General features: G+C 34.1%; 5 protein-coding genes across 5 annotated transcripts; 2 read left to right on the top strand and 3 right to left on the bottom strand.

Moving 5' to 3' along the window:
- The first annotated feature begins 3486 nt into the window (after positions 1 to 3486).
- On the top strand, positions 3487 to 6641 carry LOC110733414 (probable aquaporin PIP1-4). Its single transcript, XM_021913459.1, has 4 exons — positions 3487 to 3924; positions 4597 to 4892; positions 4998 to 5141; positions 6181 to 6641. Exons 1-4 carry the CDS (start codon positions 3600 to 3602, stop codon positions 6271 to 6273), a joined length of 858 nt encoding a protein of 285 aa, XP_021769151.1. The 5' UTR covers positions 3487 to 3599; the 3' UTR covers positions 6274 to 6641.
- Positions 6642 to 8779: 2138 nt separating this feature from the next.
- Positions 8780 to 9979, bottom strand: LOC110733412 (oleosin 18.2 kDa-like). Its single transcript, XM_021913456.1, has one exon. It carries the CDS (start codon positions 9565 to 9567, stop codon positions 9013 to 9015), a length of 555 nt encoding a protein of 184 aa, XP_021769148.1. The 5' UTR covers positions 9568 to 9979; the 3' UTR covers positions 8780 to 9012.
- Positions 9980 to 10738: 759 nt separating this feature from the next.
- LOC110733413 (17.8 kDa class I heat shock protein-like) lies at positions 10739 to 11579 on the top strand. The gene has a single exon (XM_021913458.1). The coding sequence runs from the start codon at positions 10947 to 10949 to the stop codon at positions 11397 to 11399; it is 453 nt and encodes a 150-aa protein (XP_021769150.1). The 5' UTR covers positions 10739 to 10946; the 3' UTR covers positions 11400 to 11579.
- Positions 11580 to 17432: 5853 nt separating this feature from the next.
- LOC110733261 (5E5 antigen-like) lies at positions 17433 to 18477 on the bottom strand. Its single transcript, XM_021913277.1, has 2 exons — positions 17871 to 18477; positions 17433 to 17786 (listed from the first exon to the last, which is right to left on the bottom strand). Exons 1-2 carry the CDS (start codon positions 18174 to 18176, stop codon positions 17634 to 17636), a joined length of 459 nt encoding a protein of 152 aa, XP_021768969.1. The 5' UTR covers positions 18177 to 18477; the 3' UTR covers positions 17433 to 17633.
- A 3570-nt stretch (positions 18478 to 22047) lies between these two features.
- On the bottom strand, positions 22048 to 22897 carry LOC110733411 (17.8 kDa class I heat shock protein-like). Its single transcript, XM_021913455.1, has one exon. The coding sequence runs from the start codon at positions 22659 to 22661 to the stop codon at positions 22173 to 22175; it is 489 nt and encodes a 162-aa protein (XP_021769147.1). The 5' UTR covers positions 22662 to 22897; the 3' UTR covers positions 22048 to 22172.
- Positions 22898 to 22995: the final 98 nt, after the last annotated feature.

Raw genomic sequence — 22995 nt, 5'->3', positions numbered from 1 at the left:
GCTACAATCGAGTTAAATTTTCAAATACAAAGGAAGCATATACAAATGCGACTACTTTGCCATCTATTCCTAATTAATATATTTATGGCCAACTTTATCAAACTTGACATAATTAATTTCTATGACTAACTAATACAGAGTACTTCACATATTATAGCTTGATGATATCGATCACAAAAATACTATACTGTGATATTGTGATTTAAGATCTTATTTTGCATAATAATTAATTGAGTTTTTTGTATAATACTCCATATGCATAGAGTGTTGATTTGGGAAATTAGACAGCAACATCTTATTGTCAGAATTCTTTAAACAACATACCATATTTTATTATTATTATTATTATTTTTTTTTTTTTTTTTGAGGTTTCAATGTTATCTCCACATTGCTGGCTATACTTTACCTATCTATTCAATCACCAGTAAAATATGAATCCAATAAACCATAATTTTTTTTTTTTTTTCGAGTTCAATTATTTTCATATAACAAAATAATTATACGAAGTACTTCATATATGATACGGAGTATTTTATTTTTGATAAAGCTTCATTATTCTTCCGGGGGCAACAAACTAGGGATAATCTAATTAATTTGCTTTTTACACAATTATTATACTTATGTAATACAACAAAAAGGAAAGTTGCTATACATACAAAATTGGAAAAATACAACAATTCACATCCTTAAATTACAATCTCTCAAAGTTTGTAATGAGCCAATTGGCCCAATTCATGGACCGTTTTATGCATATATGAAAGAGACATAATTTTTTATTTATATATATGAATATAATGAAAAGATTCTTCAAAGAATTTTATTTGGCACCACATTTAATTTTTGTCCATTTATCTGCACAAATTGCTGATAGAATACAAATCTTTCTTCTCAAATTATTTTGCTCCAGTGACAAATATACTAGGAACAAAGATATATAATCATAAATTTCGCTTTCGCACCATTGGTATTCAATAAACACTGTACATCGTGTGTTTAATTATAACTGATTATCAATGTAATTCTCGATGTTACTTATTCCAAAGTAAAAAAAAAGGATATGCATGTTTTGAAAATAAAAATACATAGTCCTAGTTATACTCGTCATAATATTTTATTATACGTATAATCGAATACATGTTTAATTATTGATTAAATAAACATTCATAGTTTAAAAGTTGATAATGATGAATGAATAATTATATTGAGCAAAATCCCACACAAATAAGCCAAAAGGATACTCTAACATAAACTTGATTATATGTTGAATTATTGAGCTCAAGTGAAATTAACAAGAGAGATTAGCAGCTAATTAAACAGTGGAAGCTAGTTAAAATTAGCTGGTTTTGTCCGATGATATAAATTATGTAATATAAATGAGCAGCAAATCATGAATTATACCTAATTGCCCAATCTCTAATGAAGTCCTGGTTGGCCACGTTTCTACCCAGAAAAGTGTTACAAATCCAACGTCATATACAATTCCTGAATTTCTTGGCTTCTATAATCCTATTTCTTTAATTTGTTGCATTTGCTCTCCAACCTTTTAAAAGTACATGACATTTAGCCATTTATGGAATTCTTTAAACTTGAGATTAATTGAATTGAAATGCATTAATTGAGTTTATGCGTACTACTCCGGCCTTTGAAAAAATGGTATACTTACCTATACACATTAAATACATTTTAAATGTTGGTGTTATATGCGGAGTAAGAAAAAATTAACAAAATTATACGGTGTATGACAATAGAAATCACGGAGTACTATTTTTGGTATTTATGAGTGAATTTTTTACTTACCAATCTTTAAACTCAACCCTTATTTTACATTACAAATATACTTGTAGTTTTTCCATGAATCATAGAGTACTTTAATATGAAGGTATCATTAATTAAAGGAAATATAAGAGATCAAGCTTAGATTTTATTCTTTAATCTTAATTGCGAAATAGCATATAATTTTGGAAAATGATGAATATGTGGGCATAGTCCACATAACCCTATTAATTGACATGCATCTACCGGCCATATCGCCTTTATGGGCCATACGCAGTAGAATTATGATTGAAGTAGTGAAGAAATATGCCTTTTCCTGTCAAATAAAGGTTGTGTGCTTTGAATCCAAAGATTCTACTGTACTATGACAATGAAGTGATGATATCTGAAATTAGTGTTGTAGACTGGATTTCTTATTTTTATTTGCTGAAATTATGAGTGATTACTACAATACCAAGTTAAATATAATGTACTTAAAGGTGATTTCCAATTTGTGGCCAAAGTCTTACTAAGGGCCTCTTCTCATTGACTGAACTCAGTTGAATTGAACTGAACTGAGCTAAACTGAACTGAATTGAAATAAATATTTTATAAGAGAAGGAAGTTAGGAACTGAATTGAATTGAACTGAAAATAAACGTATGAGAACAAGCCCTAAGTTATACAGAATACTGAATACAAAACTTTATTTGCGGGTCAAAAACTAGAGAATTAGGGGAAAGGGCCAGCTACCATCAAGTATCATTGCGACATTAAGGTTACAATTTTACAAGGTGATCTTTTCACCAACTAATCAACTATACTAGGTCTTATTACTTAATACTCTACCCAATATGGTTCAATTTCATAGGAGTATCGTATACTAAGTATAATATACGGAGTATACAGATCTTATGCATAAGATTGAAAGTTTCAATCTCAAGTTTAAATTGTAGAACTTATCTAATCATGTGTATAACAGATTTACCATGCGAACTTCAAACTTATACTTCATACAATGGGTCAGACAATTTGAGAGTGAGAGGAGGGGGGTAATAGGAAGAGTAAGGAATCCTCATTCTCAAAATGCGTTTAGTGGAGATCAAACTCTCAAACTCGAGGTTGGAAGGTATAATGCTTACTATTAAATCAAACTTAGCTTGATAATTCTGTTCTAAAGATCTGTTCTCATTGACTGAACTCAGCTAAACTGAACTGAATTAAAAAATAAACATATAAGAACATGCCCTAAATATACTCACTAACTCACTTAAACATACAAAAGACACACAAAAAAATAAAAAATAAAAAAATTCTACCTCTATGATCTAAGATGGGCGGTGGCCACCTCTACAAATGACCACACATTCTCAAATTTCTCACTTGATAACAAAAGCTCAACTTTTTAATTTCAATTATAATCTTATTTTTAATACCCCCAACGTTTATTTTTTGTATGGTCCTCAATTGCCCAGCTAAGATAGGCTAAGGCACAACCTTTCATTGTCAATTTCACCCCCCTCAACACATAATAAGCCAACTTATACTAAACAAAAACTATTTTCTCATCATCATCATCATCATCATCATACATAAACATACTAATTAACAATAACTATATTATTTATAATAATTAAGCACTATTATTAATGGACGGTCCAAAGATAACAAAATTTAATCACACCCCAACAATTGTATAACCTAAAGTTTCCCCCTTTATAAAACCCACCCATCCTTATCCCATTCTTCACTCACTCATTCATTCACTCACAACCCAAACAAACAACACTACTAAAGAAAAGAAAAGAAAACTCACCAACTTTTTTGTCTTAAGAAAACACAAAAAAAATGGAGGGCAAAGAAGAGGATGTTAGACTAGGAGCAAACAAGTACGGCGAGAAGCAGGGGTTGGGTACGGTGGCGCAAGACAGAGACTACAAAGAGCCACCACCAGCGCCGCTGTTTGAGCCCGGAGAGTTGACATCATGGTCGTTTTACAGGGCTGGAATTGCAGAGTTTATTGCAACTTTCTTGTTTCTTTACATCAGTATTTTGACTGTTATGGGTTACAGTCGTGCTGATAATAAGTGTCAGACTGTTGGTATTCAGGGTATTGCTTGGGCTTTTGGTGGAATGATCTTTGCCCTTGTTTACTGTACTGCTGGAATTTCTGGTAATTTTTTCCATTCCTTTTGATTTTAGCTTTGTAATTTATACTTTTAATTTTAAATTAGATGCATATTATACTACTATATTGGTAGAATTTGTAAAAAAAGTTCTGGAGTTGGTGTATTATATGTTGTGGGAACTGGAAGTTTTAGATGTTAGTTTAGTGGGTTATTTTGGTTTAATACAAATTTTTTGGGTGTTATTTGTTTTGTTTAGTGGGTTATTTTGGGTTAATACAATGTTTTTTGGGTGTTGTTTATTTAGTTTTGAGCATTATAAACTGTACTGTACTATACACTCTAGTTTAGAATTAAAATCGAAGGCATGTACGGACTATCTTAGCGTTACAATTTATTTTTTTGGGTCCAGTCACATAAGGTATGAATCTAGTGATGTAGTCGGGATTTGATTTCAGTATTTACACCGATTTGGGTAGTTGACATCCACGGTATACTATTTTTAGAAACGGAATAATCAAAAGAATTCAGCTTATTATCAGTAGGATCTTGGATTGCAAATTTTAGAAAATTTTCAACTAGTTTGATGCATAATCACTAATCAAGTAAATGTAAAGTTATATAAACCAAACAAAGATTAATGTTGTTTATGGAAATGTGTATGGATCTATCAAGTACAGTAGCTAACTAGTGAAAACATGAATGATGGTGTATTACAGGAGGTCACATTAACCCTGCTGTGACATTGGGATTGTTCTTGGCAAGGAAATTGTCTTTGACAAGAGCAGTCTTTTACATGGTCATGCAATGCTTGGGTGCCATTTGCGGTGCTGGTGTTGTCAAGGGATTCCAACCCACTCCTTACCAAGCCGGAGGCGGTGGTTCCAACTATGTTCACCATGGTTACACCAAGGGTGATGGTCTTGGTGCTGAGATTGTTGGCACCTTCGTCCTTGTCTACACCGTCTTCTCTGCCACTGACGCCAAGAGAAGCGCCAGGGACTCTCATGTTCCTGTAAGTGCTATATGCTGTTTTTATTAGTCACTTTGCAGTCTTATGATGTTGATTAAATTTATGTTATATGAGCTTGAGTTAATGGTATGAAACAATGTTTTACAGATCTTGGCTCCCCTTCCAATCGGGTTCGCTGTGTTCTTGGTTCACTTGGCCACCATCCCCATTACCGGAACTGGTATCAACCCTGCTAGGAGTCTTGGAACTGCCATCATCTACAACAAGCACCTTAACAACTGGAACGACCACGTAAGTTTGCTTAAAACTTTCCATTTGATCAAATTTGTATCATTCATGTACCAGCAATTCTTGTGGTGAAAATGTCACAAACTAACCTATATTCTAAAATGTCATGTACAAATTACAAGTATAATTCCTGGAACATGTTACAAGTCCATTCTAATATGGTACATACTACATAGTCACACTCGTTTCACAATAATTTATCAGACGCATATCATACACCCTTAGTCTATCTTACACACCACATTTTCGCGTATGTGTAAGATGTTTAGTTATTTTAGACAATGTTTCAACCCTCGCACAACTTTTTGCCTTGGTGCATACCACAGACAAAAGTATGTATAGTCGTATAGATAAGTAACTGTACAAAGTGTGAGTCACCTAACTTACCTTAAACGGTAATTATTTTTTCAAAAGTTAACTTAATATATACGTTGGAAACCTATTTACACTAATCAACTTTTCTTGAAGTCTTGATACCTTTATAAAAAGGAGTGGTGGGAAATTGATTGTTTTGAGAAGGCCATATAATAAGGCCCATTTTAATAATGGGCAACACAAAAAAGTCATAAATTGAACCACAATAGAATGAATAGGGATAAGGAATCTATCAAATTTTGTATAACAAAGAGATAAGGTAGTAATGCTCATGAAAAGCTTATTATATAAAGAAAAAAGATGGGGTCCAATAACAGTTTGGCATTTGGCAAATATTAACCTAATCTTCTTTTTGTTCATATCATTGTCCTACTATACTATGATACCCATGTGGGTTAGTTGTCAAACATATACTGAATGGAATATTAAAGATTTGGTGGAGATGATGCTGTCTTTGAAGTTAATGTTTACCTACTACTATGCTAATTAAAGATTAAGACAAAGACCCTTTGATTAGTTTAATCGATTCCTTGGTCATTAGCTTCCTACATCATACGGACTATTTGTTTCTTAATACTTGCAACATTTTATATTCACGCTTTCTACTGTACATAGTTTCATATGACTATATTTTTCTCTAATAATTGTGTTAACGTCTTTTGTACAGTGGATCTTCTGGGTGGGACCATTCATTGGAGCAGCATTGGCAGCACTTTACCACACTGTTGTGATTAGGGCAATTCCCTTCAAATCCAAGTAATGGATTTGAGTTGATCATAATCATCATGGGTGATATTGTTGTTTGAATGGATCATCTCATCGGCCCGACCCGTATTTGTTTTCCAAGGCTCTTGATGATGATAAGAAGAATCTAGAATCCCATGCTTTTCTTCCTTTTTTTTTTTTTTTTTAATCTTCTTCTTCATTATTAATCTTATTTCTTTGTTTGTCCATCTCTGTTGTATTATGTAAGTTATTAAAGTGTACTCCTTTTTTAAATTTTCGTCGAAGAATCCTAAGAGGGTTGTGGCTTGCATTGGACTGGGTTGTGAAAATGTAAATTCTTACTATCAAAATTATGTAATATGCTCCCTTTTTCTTGCATTTTGGACCTTTCAATCTTAGTAATAATTTCAATGTCCATTTTCTGAAGGAAATTATACTGCATTATTGAGTTCTACTTTAAATGCTCTTCTTCGATCATTCGCTTTCATACACATGAGGCACGGCCATGGACTACTGCTAAAGGCCATGTTAGTAGGTACAGAGTAAAAGGTTGCCGGTAGGGTCAGCATCGAGGTATTTCGAAAAAGGCAAAGAGGACGGGGTTTAACAATTCAATTGGTGAAGTCATGTCGTACCCTTAATTATATTAGGAAGGTTGGACCTTTAAACAATTCAATTGATGAAGTCATTGTAACTTTAATTATGCTAGGAAGGATGGAGCTTTGACGTATTAACTTGGATGATTTACACAACCATTAAATGAATGAATGAGGGAAAAATGCTACCGTAGTACGCAACTCATAAAAAAAAACAACAAAATTTTATCCCAACTTGATAACGATATGCCTCAAATTTTAATGGTATCAAAACTTTGGAAGTTTCTAGTGAGGATGTCTTCAGAAAATTGATGTGAAGCATATACTGTAATGAGCTACCCCTCTAGTTCAAAAGTGATAGTCACCTTAATTAGTAACCACCCTCAACTCCTCAAGTTGTATTTGATACAGATTTGACAACAATTATTGTACAAACCCTTGGGTCATCATTACACTTTAATAAGGTACTTGGAAGAGGCATCTATCCTGGGCCAGGGGTTTTTAAGTTGGCCACTTACCAAAGAAATAAAAATATGTTTGTAAACATTCGATTTTCCACAGACTATAAATGACTGAGAGATTTGAACATTTAACCTATTGTACGTAACCTCTCAACTTTTATCACTAGACCAACATTTTATTGGTGTATCACGTAGATAAGTATCATATGATTATGCATTTTACGTTACTCTCCCAAAACCTTAATTTTTTGTGGAAGATATCCTTGCCACCGTGCTATAAATTAAAGACCCTCAATACAAATATACAAGGCCTCTAAAAATAGGGGCCCACACTTTCTAATAATGCTATTAACTATTATGACCGTATAAAATCAATACTTAACTCTTCCTCTAACAAGGTTTTTAAAATGTTGATAGTCTGATAGGTCTGCCAATGCCAATTGACATGGAAACTAATATATTTTTGGGCCAATTATCAATATTAGCACTAGATCAAGCCCAAATATATTGAGATGGCCCTATCCGAGTTGACACCATATTAATGTCAACGATGATCATTTCATATACTTAGCTCTCACTTGGTTTCAGTATTAAACCAAAATTTCTCTTTATAGATGTACAATAAAACCATCATATACTATATGGTTTAATGATTGAAATCCATGTTCTATTTTTATACTCTATCATAAACTATAAACTTTATATAAATTTTACTTACATTGTTGAAGATAGTAATAGTTAAAACCCTATATTATATACAGGTAGAAGGAACAAATAGTTATTTGATGGAAATAAAATGAGAAATAATTGTGTCAGTTGAAGTCTCCCTTAAAATTTAAGACACAGAGGGGAGTTCAAATGTTCAATTCTCATCAAACCCTCCTTGAGAAGTTTTCCTTAAAATATGTTTAGCACCACTTAGGGTCTGTTCTCGTTTATTTTTGGTTCAGCTCAGCTCCGATCCTAATTTCCTTTTCTTATATATAAAATATTCAGTTCAATTCCGTTAAGAAGAACAGGCCCTTAGACTCCATTCACTTCACCTCATTTTTATTATTTTTACTTAAAATGGAGTGAATAAGGCCTTTAATGAAAAATTTTAAAGAATTTTTTATATAGAATTTCAAGAATTTATACCGAGGTATTAATTATTTATTATTTATTATTATGACTTGAAAACCTAACTTCGGAGGTTTGTTAATTTTGATTTCTTTTTTATTCATGCAGCATCTTCTTTCCTTCGCTAATTAATTTATCGGAGCATATATTAGCACTTGCGCTTTATATGGTAACAGGCTAACAGGAGTCCTACTAGTATTAGTAACAGTTAAGCTAGGGCACAACACCTAATCACCTATGTAGTATGTACTAGTATTTCCTACTTTTATTTGCTACTACTACGTAATTAATTGTAATGTACGGGTTTAATTTGGAAAATAAAGCAACTATTGCACGACAAAATGTCCCGAAACAAATGCAACAATACTAAAACAGAACGGATTATATAAAATGAACAAAAAGGCAGTCACTTAAGCATAAAAATTACATTGAAATCATGCATAAAATTATTCAATAACCCATTAAAAAGTTATAACAACATGAACAACAACATTACAAACTAGAAAATTTAATTTACACCCTGCAAAACCCAACCAAGGAAACTAACTCATCGGTCATCATCAACCTAAAAACTCGTCGCATGCATGCTCCTCATTTTCAAGCCCTAGTAGTAGCAGTAGTACCACCACTAGTGGTATGAGTCCCACTTTCACGAGCCTTACTCTCAATAGTCTGCCCCACATCCTTGGTCTTCTGTCCCGCAAATGCCGCCATATCCGCCACACGACGCTTAGCATAATCCAAATCATCAGGCATTCTACGCCCCGCCTGTCGAATATACCCCACGACGCGTGACAGCGAAGACAGCCCCGTGAGACCAAACGCGCCAGACGAAAGGAACCCAGTGACAGCAAGCCCCATGAGGAGGGCAGCAGGGACTAGGACAGGACTAAAGAGGAGGAATACCGGGGTTGCTAGGCATAACCCGATGACGGTCCCGAGTAAAGTGAGACCCGCCAAGAAGAGGAGGGTGCCAGTGACGGGGACTAGTGTTACCAAAGCAATCACTTGTGACGCGGTTGGACCACCTCCGGAGCTGAATCCATAACCACCGCTACCTCTTACGTTACCGCCGTGAACGCTTGCATGTTGGGTGTGGACATGGATTTGCCTTGGGTCTCTAGTATCGCGATCGCGATCCATTGTTGCCATTTTAGAAATTACTTTGTTACTTAATAAATTAAACGAAGCTAAGGTAGCTGAAGTTTATTTCAGGTTTTAGAGTGGGAAATAGAGGGAGGAAGTAAGTATGATGGAAAGGAAGAAAGGTTTTGTTATATGGAAGGAAAGAGTTTGCCACGTGTTTATACACGTGTTTTGTTTAAGTTTTGCATGAACAACAGGTTTCATTTTGCTTCTGCTGTCTTTAGCAATCTATTGCCACATTATTTTGGGTTTTTTTTTATTTGTTTTATTTAATTATTATGGGAACCAACGATGGATACGATGCTAAGCTATTATCCACCGACCTCTTGCGGTAAAAGTTTGTCAAATGAAGATTGTTCAAATCTTTTTAGTTCATGCCAAGACTATGTAATGTGTGATTGTGTATTATAACACAAACTAATTAAGTGATTATAGTTCTTATGTTCAACCTTGTTGGCTTATTTATGCATTATTAGCAATGTCGTCACTCGTTGTATGTGTAAATACGTTACATTATCAAGAATATCAACTAATGTTGTGCCTGATTACGTGTTATTACTATATTATGCTTATATTTTTAAACAAAATTTCAATAAAAGTAATTTTATACTCTATATTGCTCAGAAATTCATAATAAAACTATCTTTAATCTTCTTACATCATCATATTCAACAAAAACAAGTTCAGATAATTTCCAAGTTTAATTAATCGATAACTAGGATAATTTCTAGTAAATTCACATCAATATACATACTTACGTAAAAATAAGTTCCTTTTAGTTTTAGGCTAGATTCATGAAAATTGCATGAATAATACCTCCCTAAATTTACTTGTATTAAGCATTATGTAGTAGTTCAAAAAAAAAAAAAAAAAAAAAAAAAAAAAAAAAAAAAAAAACGTTATGGAGTAATACTGTACTAATTGACCAAAGATTATCACTTGACTGATCATGTTAGATAGTCTCATTGACCGTTTCAACAAAAAGTTCCCGTTACATGAGAACTGGGCTTATTTCACATCTTGCTCTCCATCAATGGGCCGACACACTATTGAATAGATAAGGCCCAAAGATTAAGCGCGGCAAATAACTAAAAGTCTGGAAAGTACAAGAATATCCTACAAATTTCTCTGTTCTTCTCTATCTCTGTTTTCTACTTTTCCTCCATACTAGAAGCTCATAGAATGATCCCATTAATTCAAAGTAATTTCCAGATACTTCATACCATCATCTATAAATATCACTTTTCTCTTCTTAATTTTTCATCAACAGAACACAGAAATTTGCAGCATTCAAAATTTCTCATCAATTCTCAATTTCTCAATATACTCTAATCAAATATTTAAATCAATTTCTATTAATTAAAAAAAAATCAATTGATTTTACAATGTCGCTAATTCCAAGCTTCTTTGGAAACCGACGCAGCAGCATCGCCGATCCTTTTTCCCTGAATGTCTGGGAACCCTTCCAGTCTCTCACCACCGACCGCGAAACCGCTGCTTTCGCCAACGCTCGAATTGACTGGAAGGAGACACCTGAGGCGCATGTGTTCAAAGCCGATCTTCCCGGTGTTAAGAAGGAAGAGGTGAAGGTTGAGGTGGAAGACGGGAAAGTGCTCCAGATCAGCGGAGAGAGAAACAAGGAGCAAGAGGAGAAGAATGACAAGTGGCACCGTGTTGAGCGGAGTTCTGGAAAGTTCTTAAGGCGGTTCAGGCTGCCGGAGAATGCGAAGACGGAGGAGATCAAAGCGAATATGGAGAATGGTGTTCTTACTGTTACTGTTCCTAAAATGGAGGTTAAGAAACCTGAAGTTAAGTCTATTGACATCTCTGCTGCTTAAATTGGGATTTAATTAAGATTATTGTGATATAATGATGAGGGTTTAGTTGTGTAATGTTGTTTCAAATTGTGTGTTTTTATATAATTATATTGACTTTTCAAATTAATGTGTTCATTGTTGCTTGTTTGTAAGGAGTTAATCAGTATAATGAAGAAATAAAATTTGCTTGATTTTGAAAAATGGTTATCTTGTCTAACCTTTTATTGTTTGGTGTTAACATGGTTCCACCAATCAACAATCTTGAGTTTACTATCATAGACTGACCAATGAATAGTATGTCATCTCAAAATTAGAATTGTAGGTTTATGTTACAAAATAGATAGTTATGAATTACATTTATTTATAATTATACCTTGAAACAAAAAGTTATTAGAAATAATAGTGAAAATCTAATCGATTTGCAATCAAACAAGTTTTTTAAGCATGAAAATGAAGTTGAACATTTCAACTGGTTCATTTTTCAAGTGAAGCAAACTAGCTTGTTTAAGCTCAGGGTACAAATCAAACCATATATGTTCTCCAAAGTGATGTGAAACCAAGACTTCATAGGCAGCCCTTATAGCTTTGGCTATGGCTTCAGCCCTTAATTCTACATCCTTAACTTCGCTTGCAGCGTCCTCAACAATTGTCTCTACTTTTTCAATTGTAAATGATCCTTCTTCAATCTGGACTTCTTTTGAGGGAAAATGTAATGGCATTGCAAACGAGCGTGATTAATCCCTAGCAGACACAATGAAATAAATTAGCACGAGTATGTAATGTCAATTTCTAGTTGAATGTATGAAGTGATTTTGATGATTTCTAGTTACGTTTGTACTTGATAAAAGAAAAACAATTGTATAATACACAAATGTACAAATATATCTCATAAGAGGCAGTGATATCACTAAGGGCCTGTTCTCATACGATTATTTATTTTCAGTTCAGTTCAGCTTTAATAAGTTTAGGTTAGTTTAGTTCAGCTCAACTCACTCAGCTCTAATAAGTTTAGTTCAGTTCTGTCAATGAGAACATGCCTTAATTTTAACAAAAGTACTAAAATATTGTCACTGCAAATTGAAGTTTTTACTATGACATAGAGTTATGTTACCTTGGAAACTAGATTAGTTATGGCTTGAGAGAGGGCTTTGGTCGACCAATGTAGACAAGGTTCCAAGAACTGCTAGTATCATGTGTCCATTGGTTACAACTTCATTGGATCGACACTTGAGAAACAAGCTAAGATCTTGTTGAAATTGTGCACGAAAAGCTTTTACTACACTTGGGGGACTAGCCTCGGACACAATGATATTGCCTTTGTTCATCGAGCTCCCTACCTCATCGTAAATACTTGATGGTACCTTCACATGAATCAACACAATGCACCAAAGATAACTTGACCCAATTAAATTTATTGATACAAATCATCATTTTAATATAGTGTAAACAGATTGAATCATTTACCACAATTACAAAGAGACCATCTAGGTTCATTGAGTTATATTTTTAGTTAAAACTTGCTCTTTGGAAAGTCCTCACTCTTAAATTCTTAATAGCATATTGAAAAAAAGAATAATCTGTACATAAAATTTTGTTGTACTTTTAACATGTTCTTTATCAAAGTAACAAACCAAACAATAATATACTCAATTTTATTTAATGTTGAAATTTTTGAATATACAAGTTTTTGCTCTAATATGTTATGAAGTTGAATTCACAATTTCTCGTGCCAATCTTAGCTAATCCTCTAATTAAAAGTCACTTAATAGTTAGTTGGTTGACTAACCATGCTTACATTTAAAGTTTACTTAACTCAATTTTCCTTAATTTTACTCTTTAATTAACACTGCATAAGACAGTATAACTTTATATGCATTTACAAATTTCTAATACTTCATAGTAATGTTTGACAAAACAGTTGCGTGTGATAGATCTCTAAGCGTAATAACTTATATTATCTATATGGCCAATTTTGAAGAATAGACTCATAATCTAAAACATTTGGGTAGTGATGAGAATTTGAACTTAAAGTGTTATGAAAACGAACCTGAGAGATCCAGTGGACGGCATAATTGGAGTGAACCAAATGCAAGCCATTTCTAGGGAAGATACGATTGAAGAACGAGCCAGGAGCACCCATGACAAAGCACAAGGGCATACCATCATAATTTGTTAATTGCAATTCTCTCAAGCTTTTGAAGAGCAAATTGAAATCAATTGATGGAAGGTCATTCATATACATTTGTATCTCTGGTATTCTATCACCTTCCAACTAAAACTCTCTACTTATCTTGCTTACACTTTCCATCACCACTGATATTAGGGCTATTGGTGTAGGACCCACTCCACACCCAAAATCAGCCACATTTATGACCTTGCAAGAAGTATCATTTGATATCAAAGATCTAATGGCATGTTCAATCATTGGCTTTACGTGAGCCAATACTTGTCCCTGTAAAATGAATACATAGACAAACCTTTTAATTAAGCTACACTAGAAGAATATAATCTTGCTTTTTTCGACTACAAATCAACAACAAACAATTCATGAATATTGGTGTAATTAACTATCACAATACTTCTAATGTTATATTCCTATTACGGGCTACCAAACAAGCACGAATGTTGTCTAACCCCACAACATGAGCACACAAATAATAGAAGAAAAAAAAAGTTTCTACTACTACTAAAGGTAGCCAAGAATAGAAAGTTGAGAGCACTATTTTAAGAACTATATATGTATAGACGATAATTATTACTACTCAAGCTTCTAAAATAATTTACAAAATACTTCGAAGTATACCTCTCAACATGATAATATTCCTTATTCATAATTTTATACTTCAAGAATTACATTTATATTATGCATTGTACAACTAAGATATTATTATAGTGAAATCTTTTTTTCATCTATATATTTAGATGACACAATTAAAAACTAATTTGTGTGCATCAAAAACAACTTGCTTGATTTTATTACCCAAGGTTCTTTTCAACACCATAGACTTGAAAGAGCAACCTTGGACCTATGAAACTACTTGAAATTTCACACAAGATAATAACTTGAAATTACTTTACATTATTACTTTGCATTAAAAAAATTAAAAAAAAAAAAAAAAAAAAAAGATGATACTTGGACTGTAGAGTTGCGAGCATAGCTGAATTCACCGTCACCTTCCTTCATGCAAAGAATTTCTTTTATTTCCATTGCAAAACACTTTGTTGGTTTCAAAAAAAAAAAAAAAAAAAAAAACACAACTTTGTTTTCAAGAGAGAAAATACAAGTTTCTAACCAAGGGTTATGTATGTATTTTCTAAAGGAGGGCATAATGCCATAATGTACTTTAAAGTGGGCAAGTAGGGTTATTTAAGTAATTGACAGTATTGGTTTTAACATTGAATAACCTTGTTTCATTGTTTGTACTTTGCAGATCGAACCCAGGTCTCTCACCTGGAAGACTTGGTCAACAGAGTCGAGCTTAAGGTTTTTATTAATTATAGGTAAATTTATAATTTCTTATACGTATTAAAATAAATTAGATTAAATTTTTTTGATAAAATAAATATTAAAGGAATAAAATACATCCTAAGTTGAACCTCCTCAATTTTGGAAGTAGTATACATTTAATTTTTAAAATAGCACCAAAGGAGTTTTTCATGTGCAAATGTGCTAATGGCAATATATGTGGCTAGTTTTACTCTTACATTCATCATTTTAGGTTGAATTTGTGTACGGTGTCATTTCAATTTATCTTCCAGGCCCCTGCCTATATCAAGATGCCGACAGTACGACGAATAACGCATTCAGTGCTAGTAGGGCCGAGTTAATTGGACGATTCCAATTGCTGTATTTTTCACACTGTTATTGAAAGTCTGTCAAAACTAAGCGCAACGGATATGTGACGTCAGAATACGATGACAACCAATGAAGAAATTACTTGACTCAAAATTTTACTTCACCTTAATTTCAATCAAATTCAGCTCTAATCAGTTCAATTCAGCTCATTTTCTAGTTTTCTTATCTCATAAACAATTCATTTCAACTCAATTTAGCATTTCATTTCAATAAATCAAAACATACCCTTAATGGTAATCAAATCAATCCCTTAATGGTAATCAAATTAATCTAAACAGTGTTGATAATAAATCGAGCGATTTCCACAAATAATGCTATATTATAAACTAATTCCATATATACATTGGTTCAAAAAATATTTCCCACCGTACTATCCACGTCGGATCAATTATTAAATTTGATTTTTTTAAAATCCTAGCTAGTATCAAACCGCTAACATTGTTTACGATTTTAGCTTAAATAGAACCGCTAATGGTATTAGAAGTTCTTCACATAGAACCCTTAATCAGGGGCGGAGGGAGGGGGGGACATGGGGGACATCTGCCCACCATTTTTAAAAAAAAATAATAATGTTTTTTGTTTAAATTTTACTTTCAATTAGCAGAAAAAATAAAGGGGGTTTTATAAGTAGGGAGATGGGGTTATAAAAACATATGGATTGAAGGGGATGCAATTAATGTGATTCGGCAGATAAACAACGACAATTTGGGTTTCTCTCCTTTATGGCTTATTTATGATGATGTTAAAACTATGGCTAAGTGGTTTGATTTTTGTTATTTCTCACATGTCAAGAGAGTAGGCAATGTGGTGGCTCATCTCGTTGCGAGATGGGATACACGCAATAGTTCGGAATTAGTTTGTATGAACTCTATTCCCCAAAGCTTAATTAATGGCCTACTAATCTTTCTTAAAAAAAAATAAAAAAAGTAGAGAGGAGGTGGGAATTTGTATGTGAAAATTAATGAAGTATGAAATTTGGTGGATAAAAAAGGAGCTAGGGAGAATATGAGATATGGTGAGAAAATGTAAAATACGCACAAACCAATAGGAGAGAGAAAAAATAGAAAGTGTTTTTTTTTTCACCTTTATTTTGATACTGTATTTTATAGATTTTTGTTTAGTTTTTAATTTTACTAGCATAGTGCTCGTGCGATGCACGGTTTATAAATTAAATTATTAAACCCGTAGGAAAAATAAAAATAAAAAAAAGGTAATTCATTTACTATTAAAGGACTTGGTTACTAATGGTCAATAAAAAAAATAAATTAAAGGAACGTTATTTGAATAGTATTTTATGTAGTTTAAATTTCTTTTATTTTTTTATAATGTTATTTTATTAAATAAAAAATAATTGAATAATACTCCACATAGCTATATAAGAAGTGCACTAATTTATTTATATCTCATGTTGAGAAAAAACTAAAATTTTCTTATCATACCATCCGCATCAGTAGCTACAATTAATCTAATATATAAATGTTTTATTTACCCGTCGCACTCATTAAATCTATAGACACAATAATAACCTTATATTTGACCTAGCAGAACATATATTTTCCTAAGTTAGCCATCGTGCCAAAAAACTATATATTATATAATAGTCACATATATAACTAACAGCTGATTAAATATAGTATACAACACAAATACTTCGTATATAGGTATGGATTATGACTTGGTATTATGAATAATGTGATTAATTAAACAAAAACTTTTGTATACATCCGGTTTATACTAATATATATTAGTGTACATCGAGCAATATAAGGGTAACTTTTAGCTTATTTTAGGGTAACTTTTTGCCTGCTTTTGGGTAACTTTAAACATAATACAATTTTTATATAAATAGACAACAAGAAAAGTTTTATAAAGGTAATTTAATTACATTCAATCACTAATAATTGATTTTTAGTCATTTAAAAATGTGATTCTTTATTAATAAAGTGTAGATAATTTTTATTTGAATTGGGTTACTTTTATGCATATAGAGGTAACTTTTATTCATTTTAGAGATAACTTTTAATCACTTTTAGCTATCTTTGTAATGGATGTACAATAATTATTGTACACCGGATTTTTTTTAAAGTTTTTGTTAACTAAATAAGTGACCACTAACTAATGTCCAATGAGTAAATAAAGGAGCTATTGAAATCCATTGAAATCCTTGATGTGTTTTCATTTGTGTTCATGTGCATCTTAGAAATAAAGCAAATCTATCAAAAGCTTTGTGCTTGTCATAATAAGTTCAAATGTAATCCAAGTTACATACATGTCTTGAATGCTGACATTGCAAATCAAACAAAATGAAATTCAAAGCAAGGTTCTAAATACTAAATTTAAAAGGCTATTCAAAACACCAATCACTAGTACATATAATTAGCATTAGGTGTTCCACATATTCACTGAGTTTGCTGAATAACAGTAGATGCTTGGCTGGATTGGCTGATGACACCAGGTTGCTGCAACTGGGTTGATCTTGGCCTGCCTCTCCCCCTTCTAGCTGTCACAACAGAACCATCTGCTGAAAATAAAACCCCAACTCCCTTTGGCAGCTGAAAATTATTACCATAAGCATTAGACAGTAGCAGAGAATTGAAAAAATAAATACAGCCAAATTCAAGATGAGATATTAATACCTTTCCCTTGCCCCTTCCTCTTCCCTGTCCTGCTGTCCCACCTCCACGTGCAGATCTCCCACCCCCCCTTGACCCCCTACCTCCTCTAATACTTCTTCCACCTCTTCCTAATTGTGTTGGTTGAGCACTTGCTGCATGATGTGCAGGAGCAGCAGTTGATGTGGTTACTGTATGTGCAGGTGGTTGGGCATCCTTCCTTGGCCTTCCCCTTGCCTTTTTTGCTAGTGGTTCTCTTGGAGGTGCATTGTCTTTATTAGGGCAGTTTCGCTTGTTGTGGCCTTTCACTGAACAAAGACTGCAAGTCATCTCTACACCTGACTTGGTTAAATGTCCAGGCTTTTTTGGGTGTTCAAATGGATCCTTGATCCGATTCTTTCTAGGTCGACCTGGCCCTATTTTAATAGGAGGTGGATCTAAGGGGCAAGCAACTTGAGGCCAATGCCTTTGCCCTTCCACTGGAGGAATTGATCCTACAAAAAAAAAAGATCCAAGTTCAAATATTATGTAAAGAACGTACACAATTAACACACAATTAACAATGCCACATATTAAGCATTCTCATCTGCATATGCCTTCAGATATGTATCTCTTCTATAGCAGGGGTCCACAAAATCTTCAGCTTGCCTATTTTGGAAAAATATGCATGCAATTGAGTGGCAGCAAGGGATTCTCGGCATTTCCCACTTCCTGCAAGTGCAGGACCTTGCTTCCAAGTCAACCACTAATTGATCAAAATAGTAAGTCACATTGAACAGGTGGTTGGATGATGGTTGAACTTCACAATTGGATGCCTTCTCTTTCTCTTTGTCCAACTTAGCTTGAATCCTAGGACAAAGGACAGAGCCACAATTCTCCATCTCTTGTCTTTTCTTGACTAATCTCTACATAAGGGCACTTCTGATCTGATGCTCATCAGAAATGATGGCTATGTCATCCCCCTGCCCTAACTCCAAACATGATTGAAATTGAGTGAAAAACCACTCCCAGTAACTATTGTTCTCACCTTCCACTATGGCCCAAGACACAGGATACATTTGGTCGTTTGAGTCCCTTCCTACATCAGACAAAAGTTGTCCACCAAGGAAGGTCTTAAGAAAGCAGACATCAACACACAACACCTTCCTGCATCCCTCCTTCCACCCTTTCTGCAAACCCTCAAAGCATATGAAGAGTCTTTGAAATACTGGTGGATGCTTTGAGGTGTCACTTACAAGTATACACTCTGTTGCAGGACTACATGCTTTCACAGCTGTTAAATAACCCCCAACCTTGTTATAATGGTCATGCATTGACCCATGTAGAAGCTTGTGAGCAGCATACTTTACTTTGTAAGCAAAGTCTCTTTTCAACAAAATCTTATATGCCTTCCTGATGCAATCCACAATTTCTTGTGCAGGCCAGTGAGGTCTTGTTTTAAACACATCCAAGAATTGCTTAGCAACCCAACTTGCTTTAAGTTGCCTATTTCTGTTCATATTCCTATGGCAGCTATGATCACCACACACCCTTTTAACCACCAGTGTTGCCCTTCTAGTATCCCAAGATGCATAAACATAAAAAGGGCATCCCTTTATGCACCTGACTGCTAACCTCTGTCCTCTCTTTTTGTTGCTGCTAATGTACCCCACATTCCTACCTTGAAACACAGCATATTTGGCAACTGCTTCTTTAAAGTTTTCTCTATTAGCAAACTTCTGTCCAACCCTCCACTTGAATTGTGAAAAATCTGTTTGTGGACTTACTAACAAAGACTTTCTTTCTCTCCTACCAACTACCACACCCTCATCTCCACTAACAGGTGGTGTGTCATTTTCCTCTAAACTATCTTCATAATCACTCTGATAAGGGGCTGGTTCTGAGGTCCCACCTGCTGGTTGATCAGTTACAGTCTGGTCTTGAGACCCTAATTGACCTTGTGTTGCACTTAATTGCAGTTGTTGAGCCTTTTGTGACAACTGAGTGTTGCAAAGCTGAACTCTTTCCCTAGCTGTATTATACTCATCATCACTATTATCTTACTCAAACACTAACTCTTGATTTAATTGTTGCTCATATTCCTCACCCTCTAATTGCAGATCTGTGAGCTCAAACCCAGCATCCAACACTTCATCAGCTAACACTTCACCACCCTCAGCTTCACCCTTTAAAACATCATCAGATTCACTATCACTATAAACAGCTCCATCAGCATCTTTATCTATAATTGACTTCCCTTTCCTACTTTCAGGTTCATAAGATGGGTCTGAGTCATCACTACTATCACCAAAATCAGGAATAAGATCATTTAAAGGGATGGGACTCTCAGGTCTATCATCTTCCCAATCAAAAGTATTTGTGTGACTAGGGTCATTTTGTGAAGAAGATATAATACAAGAAGGTTCAGCACAAGTAGATCTGGGTTTGGATAAGGATTGTGTGTTGGTTTGACAAGTTGTACTTAAAGAAATAGGATTCACATGCTCTTTGACAGCTGCTGAAATGGGGGAATCTTTGTTGTGGGATGACCTGGCAGATGCCTCTTTTTCAATTGAAAGAGGTTTCTTTCTTGGACTAAATCTCACTGGGGAAACATGTTTTTTTGGTGGGGCCCTTTTAGTTGGTAACTTGGTGGGTTTTGTTTTCAAGGGTAACTTATTGGATAATGTTTGTTGGGTAAGTAACTCACTGCCAGGGGGCTCATTTTCAATTAGTGAAGTTTGAAATTGATGTTTCAACAATTGGTTCTTCACTTGGTTCCAAGTTTGGTGACTCAGCCACATGAATAGCATACACCTCAACACACCTATATTTGTCAGCTAACTTGATTAATTCCATGGTATCTTTATCATTAAGCACCCTCCTAAGCCCACACTCCATACTTAGTCCAGGAACTAGGTAACACACCCCCTCAACTGTTTTCCCCTGTGATACTTCCCTTGCCAGCAACATAAGATCCCAATAACATATCTCATTTGGGTCAACTTGTTTATTACTACCACTCCCACCCTCGTAGACTAAATGGCCATTTGCAATATGCTTGAATTGTCCACCATGCCAAAACTTCAAGGTCACAGTGTCAAAAGGACTTTTCATCTTCCTATTTCTACCCATAATCCTATGTTTTCAAACACAACTCAACAACCATTCATATAATACAACCAATTAATCAACAAACACGAATCTAGGGTTTCACGCAAATTCAATAAAAAAAAACCACCACAAAATTCAAAATAAAAAACACGAACAATTAACACATATCAACCAAAAAAGACAATTTTTTATGTCATTAAAAAGCAATTACAGTCACTAATCAACTTCAATTATGCATAATTCGTCAGTTAAGCAAGGTCTTCACACAATTAAATCCACGAGTTTTGATTTAAGATTAATTGGGTACCTTAGATCTGATTGAAACTCCAATACCCTTGCACGATTCTTGCCAATTTACTCTACAAAGCTTGCCAATTTTGCCAATTACAGATGATGGTGTCAGCTCCAGTACGAAAATGGTTGAAAAAAAATTAATTGAAGCAGGGGAGTAATGGCGGGGAGAGAGAAAATTAATGGGTAGTTGAGAGGAGTTAAGTTAGCATAGATTAGGAGGGAAATTAATTCCCTTGACTGTTCCAACCGGTCACCAGTCAATTTGACCCAAAAAAAGCGAACACATATGAAAATTGGGATTATTAAATAATAAACGATAGTTGGGATTAAAAAAAGCGAATGGGTGAAAGTTGGGATTAATTTTATCAATTTTTCCTAATAATAATAATGTGTTTAAGTATTTTTTTTTTCGTTGTCAAATTATGAGACGTTTACAGACCGCCCCTCCAGGTTGTAAATAAATATAATACCACTATTTACATAAATATTATCACTCAATTTTCAATGGTATTATCTAATTATTCAGTGGTACTAATGATCACCCAATAATACTGTCCTAAATTCAGAATATATATACGTATTATACCCCTCGACCCTCGTTGTACATTTACTCATACCTCATCAACCTCTATTTGAAAGGCCTCAACAATTATACCCCTCAACCTTAGCACAGAATTTCGGTTATGCACATTTGCACACACAATTGACACAACTATACAAAAAGATTTAACAAGAATTTTTCATTTATATTGATTACTTCAATGTTCAATTACTTGTAATTTCTTACAAAGATATCCACTTACGAATACGCAAATGAAAATGATAATTAAAGTGTTTAAACACATTATAATTACAGAGTAACATACAAATATAAGAAGATTACATCATTAATCACTCATTTTATATGTTTATATCATAATAATCTTAATTAAGCCCCATTTAAGCAGCAGAAATGTGAATAGACTTAACTTGAGGCTTCTTCTCCTCAGCTTTAGGCACACTGACAGTAAGAACACCATTCTCCATATTCGCTTTGATCTCATCCATCTTCGCATTCTCCGGCAGCCTAAACCTCCTTAAGAACTTTCCAGAACTCCGCTCGACACGGTGCCACTTGTCATTCTTTACCTGCTCTCTGTTTCTCTCACCGCTGATCTGGAGCACCTTTCCGTCTTCCACCTCAACCTTGACCTCCTCCTTCTTCAACCCGGGTAAATCCGCCTTGAATACATGGGCCTCCGGAGTCTCTTTCCAGTCAATTCGGGTGTTCACAAACGCAGCGATGTCGGTGTCGCCACCGGTGGAGGTGAGTGATCGAGAGGTGGTGTTGTTGAAGGGAAAATCATGGAAAGGGTCGAATAAATCGAGAGAAAATGGGTCGAAGACATTGCTTCGTCGGTTTCCGAAAAAGCTTGGAACCAGCGACATTTTTGATTGATTTTGGTTTTGTATGAGTGTTTGATTTATTGTGAGATTGATAGTCTTGATTTGCAAGGAGAATTAAGAAGTTTGTTTTGTTGATGATGATGGGAACATGAGAATGGGAATTTATAGAAAGTGAGGGGTGATAATGGTAGTATCTAGAACATTCTGAGTTATTCGTTTTTAGAAAATTGCGGTTTCTTAATGATGGCGGGAAAAAAACAGAGGTGAAAGAAGAATACAGAGTGATGGAGATAAGTGTAGGATTTTCTAGTAAATTCCAGAACTTAGCATTTTGACGGCCTTTGAATATGGAAGCCCAATGCATATTGGGCTTTGC

This window comes from Chenopodium quinoa, unplaced genomic scaffold (assembly GCF_001683475.1).
Source record: "Chenopodium quinoa cultivar QQ74 unplaced genomic scaffold, ASM168347v1, whole genome shotgun sequence".
Lineage (NCBI taxonomy): Eukaryota > Viridiplantae > Streptophyta > Magnoliopsida > Caryophyllales > Amaranthaceae > Chenopodium > Chenopodium quinoa.
The sequence above is the reverse complement of the archived record's forward strand: the minus strand, read 5'-3'. Positions and strand labels throughout refer to the sequence as shown.